The 11881-nt window shown below is 39.4% G+C and overlaps 1 protein-coding gene, 1 long non-coding RNA gene and 1 other non-coding gene across 3 annotated transcripts; all 3 read left to right on the top strand.

The window, feature by feature from the left end:
* The first annotated feature begins 3809 nt into the window (after window positions 1-3809).
* LOC110913637 lies at window positions 3810-4235 on the top strand. Its single transcript, XM_022158458.1, has one exon. It carries the CDS (start codon window positions 3810-3812, stop codon window positions 4233-4235), a length of 426 nt encoding a protein of 141 aa, XP_022014150.1.
* Window positions 4236-6912: 2677 nt separating this feature from the next.
* Window positions 6913-7112, top strand: LOC118487202. Its single transcript, XR_004880757.1, has 2 exons — window positions 6913-6977; window positions 7049-7112. It is a non-coding gene; the product is annotated as an uncharacterized LOC118487202 (long non-coding RNA).
* Window positions 7113-7248: 136 nt separating this feature from the next.
* LOC110909625 lies at window positions 7249-8134 on the top strand. Its single transcript, XR_004880758.1, has 3 exons — window positions 7249-7334; window positions 7396-7502; window positions 7920-8134. It is a non-coding gene; the product is annotated as an uncharacterized LOC110909625 (transcript).
* Window positions 8135-11881: the final 3747 nt, after the last annotated feature.

Below are 11881 nucleotides of genomic sequence, written 5' to 3'. Positions count from 1 at the left end.
ACTTCATAACTAAACTCCCGCGCACGCCATCAGGTCACGACAGCATCTGGGTTGTCGTCGACCGTTTGACCAAATCTGCTCATTTTCTACCAATACAGGAAGACTACAAGGTAGAACAATTAGCCCGAATCAACACCGATGAGATCATTTGTCGTTATGGGATGCCTCGCGACATCATCTCTGACCGTGATGCTCGGTTTACCTCGCGACTGTGGGAAACTTTTCAAGCGGCTCTCGGTACTACGCTTAATCTAAGTACCGCATTCCACCCTCAAACCGACGGTCAGACTGAAAGAACGATTCGTACCCTTGAAGACATGCTCCGTTCGTGTGTCATAGATTTTGGTGGTAATTGGGACGCTTACCTGCCGTTAGTCGAATTCTTGTATAGTAACAGTTATCATTCCAGCATTCAAATGGCACCGTTTGAGGCTTTATATGGAAGAAGATGTCGATCGCCTATTGTATGGCACGAGATCGGGCACTCGCAATTAACCGGTCCTGAGCTATTGCAAGAAACGACCGACAAAGTTCTCCAAATTTGAGACAATCTGCTGAAAGCTCGGAGTCATCAGAAAAGTCACGCCGATAGACGCCGCAAGCCCCTTGAATTTGACGTTGGCGACTACGTACTCCTAAAGGTATCACCTTGGAAGGGTGTGGTCAGATTCGGCAAGAAAGGGAAACTAGCGCCTCGATATGTTGGACCTTTTAAGATTCTGGAAAGGATCGGAAAAGTCGCCTACAGACTCGAACTACCGGAGGAACCTAGTAATGTCCACCCGACTTTCCATGTTTTGAACCTCCGAAAGTGCCTGGCTGAGCATGATTTAATTGTACCTCTTGACGATCTCCAAATAAACGAAACACTACACTTCGTGGAGAAGCCTGTCAAGATCATGGATCACCAAACCAAATAGCTCAGACGCTCGCGCATTTCCATTGTGAAGGTTCGATGGGAAGGTAAACGAGGCGCAGAGTTCACTTGCGAACTCGAAAGCGACATGAAGGCGAAGTATCCGCAGTTATTTGTTACGGCTTCGGCCTAATTTCGGGACGAAATTCCATTAAGTGGGGGAGGCTGTAACACCCCGTGTTTTGAAAGTCAAAGTCAAAGTCAAGATTGAAGTCAAAGGGAGAAAAGATTGCTAATTGTGATCTGCCTCTCCTTGCTCAATTCATATTTTGACTTCTTTGATTTGTAGATAGTCTATTTTATGCTTTACGTTAGTTGTATTATGTGGAGTATCTATTAATAATCGAGGTTTATTCAATGTTTATCGCATGTTTGATCGCTTATCGCTTACCGAAATCGTACTCGCAACTCGAACTACGCGTCCTGGATATTGTTTTATGTGTGTGTGTGCCTTATGTGTTACTTGTGCATGTTTATTTATGTTTATGTGGTGGTGATTAATCGAAACGCAATCGAAACTCAATCGCAATCGAATCGCAAACGCTAAACGCAAGTTAATTAAGGATGATTGTATGTTGATATAGTAGTTGGGATTAAAAGTAATTTGAATAGGAAACTCTATCGCATCGCATCGCAACGCTCTCACGCGAATCAAAATCGCAAAACTCATCGTGACGTGCCCTCCAATCGAGTGGCCAGCCGATCGAGCTGCCACCCAATCGGGCTGCCATCCGATCGAGGAGCCACTCGATCGGGCTGCCACCCGACCAGGATAGCCACTCGATCGACCAACCCTTTCCATTTATGGTAAGCCTATAAATACCCCTCATGTCAACATCGTTTGATGTTGACAGCTCTCTCTCCCTCCCACTCGCTCCAGCTCGCTTTTCTTTCGATTTATCGTGATTCTTGTAAGTATTCAACCTAAATCTTGTACTTTCTTAATCTACATGCACTCCTACACCTTTCTATCTTTTGAATCTTAACTTTTAACCATGGAATCACTAGATTTGGGGTGTTCTATGATGATGTCATCATGGTGTTCTTAGGAACATCATGTTTTGGCTTCAATCCACCAAGAACAACTTAGATCTAGACGGTTTCCACACAAATAAGCAAAGATCTCTCATAGATCTGAACATATTCATGGTGAAAAAGGATTGAAAGATGGTTTCTAACTTTCTTTCAACTCTTTTACACTCAATGCACTCAAAACCGATAAAATTGGAGCTTGTTGTGATCTTCTACTCCTTCATGTCGAAGTGTTGGTTCAAGATCTGGATTCTATCCATGAGATTACTGATTTTGGGTGAACATGGAACACCGTCTCGAACAGTTAACTGGTCAGATTTGGGTGGTTCCTGTCCAATCAGATTACCAAGTATTGACGAGGTTTCTGTTGTTCAGCACGTTATCAAATCATCTCGATAAAATGACAAACCATCAAAAACAACCAAGTGTAAGACGATCAGGCCGACCAGGACGGAGTGCCGCCCGATCGGACTGTTGTCCGATCGGATTTTCACCCGATCGGGTTGCCACCCGATCGGCTTGCATCTGGGCCCCACACTTAGCTTTTATTTCAAACATTTGAAGTTGTGAATGTTGAACGAACTACTGTCCGATCGGATTACCACCCGATCGGATTGTCACTCGACCACGTAATGTTCTGACTTCAACACTTAAATGATTTTCAACATGTTCAATACAAACGGATTGTCACCCAATCGGACTACAATCCGATCGAGTGACAAACTGCTGTGAACTTGTTCTCACTAAAGTGTCCAACCAATCGGATTGTCGTCCGATCGGACGGTCGTTTGATCGATCGACCTGAAAGGTAGAGATACTTCTCTGTTTTCAAAATGCTACAACAAAAACTTCAAAAGACAAGCCATCATACATAAACACATCCTTCCCAAACGAAGTAACAATCCACTCGAAAGGTCACCCGATCGGATGACCATCCGAGCGGATTGTCACCCGATCGACCGGCCATCCGATTGGATTGCCCTCCGATCGGATTGCTGTTTGACCCACTGACGCTTTGCTCAATTTAACGCGTCACTTATCGTTTATGCTATCGTTCTGATCAGGCTAACCTTACTCTCTAGCGCTCCCTTCAATCCACCAATCGCTGTGAGTATACTCGATCCCTTTTTGCTTTACGCACTTTAGGGTGTTACATACGTTACTTATTCTAAATCACATCGAACACACTACGCAATACTTTAAACGCTAACCGTTACCGCATGTTGTACGTGACTTAATGAATGCTTGTTTGTTATGTTTACACATGGAATGATGTCTACCTGCCTTAGCAACGATAGTACTATTTGTTTGGACTCAGCACCTGTTCACTCAGGGGTTGTTAAGGACAATTTGTTACATGGCTCACAGTGGTGAGTGTGTATTACAAACTGCCTTGGGCAGTCAACCCGCAGTCATTGGTATCGATAGGTTCATGTCGATAACTAACATGCCTCATTTTACACTATGTACGTGCTGGTTATGCGTAACGATTTCGAACTCTTATATCTAGTAAACTTGTATGCTCACCTTTACACTACGTGTATTGACTTTTACTTTAACGTATGTGACAGGTGCTTAGGATGCTTATATGCTTAGCTTGATGTGAAATCGAGGCTAGGAAAGGTCTAGAAACAAATAAACAATTGTCTGTATTTGAAATCCGAGTTGTCGGAACAGAACAATTTGACTAGATTTTGTCTGTAATAACTGTGTTATCTTTTATGACATGGTATGGGCCATGTTGTTTTAAATAATTTGTAATTATAGTTGTTATAGAAACTTCTGGACAATCTGTTTCTCTCAGTGCCGCGCCCCGATGTTTCTGCCATCGGTTGGGGTGTGACAACACAGATTTCCTGGGATGTTGGGTAGTCTTGATTGCACGCACTTGGAGTGGGCGACATGTCCCACCGCTTGGAAAGGGCAACACCATCGCGGTGACCACGATGGTCCAACCCTAATATTACAAGCGGCCGCGTCTCAAGAATTATGGATTTGGCATGCGTACTTTGGCATGGCCGGTGCGAACAATGACATCGCAGTTTTACAATCTTTGAATCTTTTAGACGATGTCATAGATGGTGTTGCACCTGATACTTCATTCTATGCAAACAACGTGGAGCATAAGTATGGGTACTATCTCACAGATGGTATTTATCCGGAGTGGGCGACGTTTGTGAAAACTCTTTCATGTCCAGATGATGAGAAAAGAATGTATTACAAGAAGAAACAAGAGTCAGTAAGAAAAGATATCGAACGTGCGTTCGATGTGTTAAAAAAGAGATGATCTATCATTGTCCAGCCATCGAGGATACTTGAAAAATAGTAAAATGAGAAATATCATGTATACGTGCATCATCTTGCATAACATGATATGGGAAGACTCGGGCAGAGCGTTTTGTGGAGAAAGTTATGATGAAAGTAACCAACAGAAGAACCCACTACTCACATACGCTGAAAAAGAAATTATCCGAGCGAGGATACGTGTCAGGGACACACACCATAACCTTCGAGCTGATCTGACCGAGCACCTATGGTTTTATCGTGAACAAGGATGAGATGACGAAGACGAAGAGTGATTTTTTTAGTGACACTGTATTTTTTTATTTAGATTATGACATTATATTTTTTATTTAAATTATGGCATTCTATTTATATTTTTATTTAAATTATGAGTTCTAAATTAATAAAAAATGTTTAAATTTAAATAAAAAAAATAATTAGGTAATGATGATGAGGGCTTTAAACCATTTCATGCAAGTTAAAGGAAGAAGCTTTAAAGCCCACTGTATGATGTGGCTGTGAGGTGGCGCTGATGTGGCGCGATAAAGCCCCTAGGGGCTTTATACCACACCTTGTAGCCTTACAACTATTCATCAAGGAGTTTGGACAAGATGATGTGGACGCCACATGTAAAAAAACATGTGATTTGTCAAACCACTACTCATGATTTTAGTGGGGCATAGAATAGATCCGAGACGCATAAAATTAAATTTTGAAATGTAGTGACAAATGTATTTGATGAAAAAAACGATTTTTTTTCTTACAATAACACAATATTAAGTTATCTTCACATCACATTGGGTGAAAAAAACATTTAAAATGGTATAGTAGTATGAAGTGTGTGAGTCAAACCAAACAATACCACTTTCTATACATACTCTCTCTTTCATCAAACAAAACCAGTAACTCTCTCTTTGTCGTGTGATATAAACCACGAATAACACCTTTCACATACAAGGGGGTGGTGTACCCAATGTGGTTGCATGTAAAATGGGATTTGCCTATGTCATTATAGCCCTCAATGCTATTTTAAGGGTGGAATAATACTTATGACCATTAGGTCATGAGTTCGATTCACACAAGAGAGTTTTTTCTAAATTTATTGAGTTTACTTCTGAATTGGTGTATAAGTATTATCGCCTAGTGGATATGGATATGATCGGGTGGTTCCGTTGATGGCACAATAATACTCCGGTGGTCCGTCAGTGATCCAAAAATTTGTCGTTCCAAAAAGAAAAATGAGATTTCACATAACCACTACACATTAATTGAGTATATTGTGAAAATGATATGGTCTTGTTTTCTGCTTTTAGCTTATAAAAATTTGTTATAGTTGTCTCTTCGTTATTCGAGTAAGAAATAACAAACACTTTTTATTATTTTTTTATTATTTAATTTGTGTAATACACAACCTTATAAGCTAGTATTATCTTATATAATATAATTTGTGTAATACACAACCTTATAAGCTGTTATTATCTTATATACTATGTTGTTACGCCTACAGATATCTAATATTGTTTAATCCCTATTCCATATGACACATGTATTTTCGAATTTGAAATGACTCATCAAAAGTAATTTGCAAAAAGTTGGAGAGATTGACATTTTAGGATTTTGTGAAATATTTATTTATATATCTCTAATAAAGCAAACTATTGGGGACACATGTCACCCTATGATTTAGGCCAAATAAGCATCCACCTAGGCATATCTCATTGGAAGGACATGTGGCATAGCTCTAGATGTCCGATTGAAATTGGCTTCTCACGTACGCTATACTCTCTCTCTCTCTCTCATTCTCTCAAATCTATCAATAAATCAGACGACTTCCTCTTTCGATATCTTTTATTCCCTTTTCGCAGAAACCCTAAATCGGAGCTATGAGATCGACGAAATGTTGCGAGTCACCGGGAGGAGATGCTCTTCATGGTGGTCGTCTACTCCGGCTTCATCCGCCATCATCTCTCGCAATTCAATCACCTGATGCGGCGTCGTTTCAACGTCCGATGATTCCAGATCCGTTTCCGGTTCAAATCCATCTTGCCTCAATTCCATGTTTCTTCAACATATCAGATGTCACTTTCTTTAACGCTTTTAATTATGTAGTAATTAGATATTGATTCATTTGAATTCATTTGCTGTTTACGGATTTGTGTAGATGCGTGTAGCGAATTTGGATTTTGTTGACAGTTAATTGATATTTACACGGTTCTAGAACGTGTTATTTGTTCACCTGGTAATTAGTTTTAGATAATTTAGCTGTAGATGTTGATGATTTAGATCCCTTTGCGTTTGGAATTCTATACTGATGGATTATTGCGATTTTTCAAGTATATTTTCTGTGCAGGGATTGTTTTTGATTTTTTTCTGTTATTGGATATTTTAGACACAGGCTTGCTTGAATACATATGCTTCAGATCATTATCTGATGACTGATATTTTTGAAGATATTAGCTACAGAATGCAAAGGAACAAATGAAAGGTATAATCACAGTGATGTCTTATATCATGTTAAACAACTGGACCTCTTATGTAGAAATGTGAAAAGTACAAGTGCTTCACAATTCACTTGATTGCAATTATATTCAGTAACTTTTGAAGGTAATCCACTGAAGTGTCCGATTGCCTTTCCAGATCCAGAAGCAACCTGGTCACGTTTGAAAACGATATTTTATCTCCAGGAAGTTGGTGTGGTTCATAGAAGATGGCATCTCTGGAGGAGGATTTATGATTTGTACTTGGGGTAATTTACTTTCTTTATTTTTTCAGTTTATTGCATCTGCTTTGAAAATAATTTATTCATTTTTTTTGCAGTAATGAGCAGTTTGCAGTGGTTGAGAATCCTGGGTTTTGGTATTGGACATTTACCTTGAAGGACGTCAATGGTGAGGTGCTTGCTGAGATTGATCGCGACTGGCGCGGTTTTGGTTTTGAGATCATGTTCCTACCTTTGTTTGACTATGATGTTTTCAAATATGTTAGAAACAGTATATGAAACAACAACTTGTGAACGGTTCAGGTGTTCACTGATGCGGGTCAGTATGTAATCCGATTCGGGAGCGCTGCTGCTACTAAAGGCATATCAGAACTTTCTAAAAAGGTAAACCCGATACTTTGACATTCGGTCAGTTTTGCTTGTGTTTGAATTTATGATATTGCAGGTTCAAGAATTTGAAGTGGCGCATCCGCTGACATTGTCAGAGAGGGCTGTAACCGTTGCACTCGCGATATCGTTGGATAATGATAATTTTTCCAGACATGGAGGCTGGTAAAAGTATTATAATTTTTCATTTTTAATTTTTATTAGTGTGTGGGTAGGGGTGAGCAAGTTTAGGTCCAGACCGAAAATAACCGAGAACCAAACTGAAAATATACCCAACCCGACCCGAACCCAAGTACCTAGGTATTTAGATCGGTTCCAATTTTTCATATAAAATCGGGTCGGGTCGGGTCGGTTATCGGTTCTTTTCAAGGTGAAACCCGACTTGGACCTATGGACCAGAACCGACCCTATATTTAGGGTAGTGAATCGGTTATGTATTTTATGTTTGATCGGTTCTCGGGTCGGGTCGGGTAATGGTTGGGTAGGGTCGGGTTTTTTCCTTTTGCTCACCCCTATGTGTGGGGGAAATCCTCAACAAGTTGTAAATTCTTATGACCGACATTATTGCATTTCTATTGCCAGGGGAATTCCTTTCTTTGCAGTTGCTGAATGAGGACATTTGCTTCAAATTTTTTAGTCTGCTGAAAATCTTGGACATTCGTAGTTTGTGTTACGGTTTTGTTGATAGAAATTATATCTATATGTAGCAGTTACTTTGGAACAAATTTCTACAATGTGTCGAATCATCACCTTGGCGGAAAATTTAATATACTCGAGAACGCTTCATATCTCTTCAATTCGTGTTGCTTTAGTGTGGGGAGGTTTTTCATATTGTCGATGCTCTTTTTTTTCTTCTGAACCATATTATTCCTTTTTTTTCTTTTTGATACTTATATTGTTACCTTCATTATATACTTTAATGATATATTAAGTGTAATTTTTTTGAACAGGGTCTATATACTGGATTGCTTAGACAAGCTACATACAAAACTACCAGACATGGTATAATTGATGAACATGGTGTTTTACATGTTACAGTAGGATTAATCTAACTTGCTTAATAGGATTCTCACAAACAAGGCATTTGAGGCCAATGACAAAGAACCCCTTCATTTATAAGATTTAATTACAAAGTTTGAGTTATATTTTTAAAATATTCAACCCGTGTATTACACGGGTATCTAACCTATCTCTAATAAAGCAAACCATTGGGGAACACATGTCACCCTATGGTTGATGCCAAATAATCAACCACATAAGCATATATGTGGCATATCACAAATGAGAGGACATGTGGCATAGCTCTAAGATGCGGATTGATTTTCATTTATTGGCATCTGGCTTTCAGTTGCCAAAATCATTGGTGAGGAAAACGTGTCTTTGCTTGATTTTATCGTTGAATAATAAATTTATTTGAGATTTTTTTATTATGGCTACAGGTGAAGTGTCACACCCCAACCGATGGCGGAATCATCGGGGCGTGGCACTGAGCAAAACACATTGTCCAGAAGTTTCCATAACAACTATCTATATAATTCAGTTAAAGATACGTCCCATACCGTATCCCGAATAAACAAATACCTTATTATAGATAACATCCAAACAAGTAATTCCGTTCCGACAACTCAGATTTAATTTAATACAAAACATAAATATTGTTCGAATGCTCCTAAAGACCCAGCCTGACAAGATCTACAGACAACTATGCTCTAGTTGCTCTTTCCTGACAGACAACTATTTGTTGGGGGCCTCTAGAGCTTTATTCTAGCCTCACTTTCTTAGCAAGCAAACATCTTAAACACCTGTCACATACGTTAAAATACAGTAAATACATAAATGTAAAGGTGAGCATACAAGTTTGATATAGCATATAGAGTTCGAATAGTTTAGGCATAACCAGCACGTACACAGAGGAAAATGAAGCATGTTAATTATCGACATGGACCTATCGATACCAATGACTGCGGGTTGACCGTCCGAGACGGTTCGCAATACATGATTACCACCGTAATCCATGCAAGTAATTGTCCTTAACAACCCCCGTGTGAACGGGTGCTGAGTCCAAACTATAGTACTACGTCGTTAAGGCAGGTAGACAGCATTCCACGTGTAAACACAATCAACAAGCACTCATTTAGTCACGTAATACATGCGAATCGGTTAGCGTTCAAATAATTGAGTAGTGTGTTCGATAGTGATTTTGTGTAACACCTCGAATTTTTGTGTCCAATAATGTGTTAACACGTGTCATTTGTTTACACGTGGCATTGATATTAAATAAAGGACCAATTTTGACAAACCTTGAAAGTATATCAATTCAAGGGTTATAAATGTCAACAAGGGTAAATATACTGTATAATAACCCTAAATAAATGCTTGTACCTTCAAACGAATAAATCATAAATCATACGGAAGCGAAACGCGGAAGAAAGTGAGAGATTACGAACTACAGGGGTTAACTGTGTCAACATGTTTAATTATACCTCTGAGTGACCCTTAACGTTCCCACGGCTTCGTAGCAGTATTATACGCTCACTAGAATATACTGTATAAATTCCGCGAAGTTCCGTCTTAAAACGAGAGAGTTATACTCGAATTCGTATGAGAAGGGTTAAAAGCGTCAATAATGAAAGTTAAGGCTTTCTGAATAATTAATAAACTAACCGGGGACTTTATAATGCGGGTAAATAACACGAGGCCCCTATCGGTAAATAACCGAGGGCCAAACCGCAAAGTTACCCCTTCAAAACCGAAAGGTCAGGTAAATCATTACGAAAGATTTCGTTATTAATTACCAGGATTTCGTAATCATTTCAAAAGATTTAAGATTTCTGGAATTTCAACCTCTCGCGACCCGCATGAAGGTTAGACTTAAGTTGAGGCGGGCCGCGAGCCTCCTAAAATACGCGTCTGATTTCTTAAACTCAGGCGACCCGCGTTAAAGTGCATGGGAACTCCCATGCGGGTCGCGTAAAGTGCCCAGATGCAGAAAGTTGGTGTTTTCTTGACTTTTGAGCATTATGAACGATCAATCTCCAATAAATAAGGCATGGGCGCCCCCTACTCGACCCATAGCCCTCAGGGACACCTACCCATCATCTCTGGACTGTTGTGAGTGTTTGTAATGATCATAGATGCTTGGCATTGGCTATAAATAGCCACATTATGCACATAACATTCACAACACCAAAAACACACATCTCTGGTCATTGCAAGAGCTCTCAAGTCCTCTTCTCTGCTCTATAATCAGCTCTCAACTTCTGTAAGTTGCCTAGATCATTTATAATTCAGTTTATGCTTAGTAAATAGCTAGAACACAAACCGTCGTAAATACGGTTTGACTTTAAATTAAATCCATGATGGTTCTGTCTTGTGACGAATCAAAGGTGGTTATAAGTTGGTATCAATGAGGGTAATAAACCCCTAAAAGGGTTCCCCCTGATCACCACTCTAACTATGTCAAATATCGAGTCAAACGTGCGGTTAAAAAGTCAACAGAAAGCTATTTTAGCGATTTATGCATAATCTGTAATGTATATGTTATGAAACCTGTTTTGACACTTATAAAACATGATATTAAGTATATAAGCTTGTTTGCGCTCGTTTGAATCGATCATTTGCTATATTGACCCGGTTCGGAGCCGAATGTCGCAAAAGTTTGACTTTTGCTTTGACTTCAGTTCTGACCCGTTTTAGTGAGGTATAGATATACCTTAGGACTCTCTTAGGACCAGGTCACATGTTGGTATAAACCTCTGTGATCGGTTCATGAGTTATCCGAGTCTTTTGCGCATTTCCGTCATTCGCCTAAAAGTTGACCGTAACGGCCTTTTGAAATTAAAACGAGTATTTCGGACACGTGAACGGACCAGAACCTTGCTTATTAAATTATAAGCATGTCCTTAAAGTTTCACGTCAATCCGAGGTCTAGAATGAGAGTTATGCTAAATGGCGCATTTAAAGTTAAGTTTAGTAATTAACGGCGCAATTAGCATGACGACCATCTAAACCAAGATTTCGTCACCAAAACTTTTACCCACTGTATTAAAATAATATTTTGGGAATTTTAGAGATTTTTAATAATTTTTACCTCGCTCATAACCTGCGGTTATGGCTACGGTTCGGTAAATACCGAATATGCCCTTTTCGGCCAAAACATGAGTTCTACAAGGTCTTTTGACCCGATTCCAGTTGCTACTGATTTTAAATAATAAATAAAGTATTTTAAGCTTTATAAGCTGTTGGGGAAACTCAGATTTCCTGTAGAACTCGAAAAGCTCTTTAAAAGTCTTAAAATGACCGAAAAGCCCCTACGGGGCATAATATTAACTTAAACTCGTTACGGGCGTCACGGAAGGTATCCTACTGATACCACAACCCATTTAAGGCATATTGACTTAGGAAATAAGCGTACGACTCTCATGGTTGACCGTTTCGCCTATTGCGCGCACGGTTCGGCTTATGAAACTAGTTTTCATAAATTAGCCGATACGGGTCAAATTATATTATTTGAACCCCAAAATCCAGAGTGTGAACCATAAACC

The sequence above is a fragment of the Helianthus annuus genome, chromosome 15 (genome assembly GCF_002127325.2).
Source record: "Helianthus annuus cultivar XRQ/B chromosome 15, HanXRQr2.0-SUNRISE, whole genome shotgun sequence".
Classification (NCBI taxonomy): domain Eukaryota; kingdom Viridiplantae; phylum Streptophyta; class Magnoliopsida; order Asterales; family Asteraceae; genus Helianthus; species Helianthus annuus.
Note: the sequence above shows the minus strand (reverse complement) of the source record. Positions and strands in the feature narration are given on the sequence as shown.

Excerpts from the sequence above, each read along its gene's own strand:
- LOC110913637 (XM_022158458.1), top strand. The coding sequence starts at position 3,810 with ATGTTGGGTAGTCTTGATTGCACGCACTTGGAGTGGGCGACATGTCCC.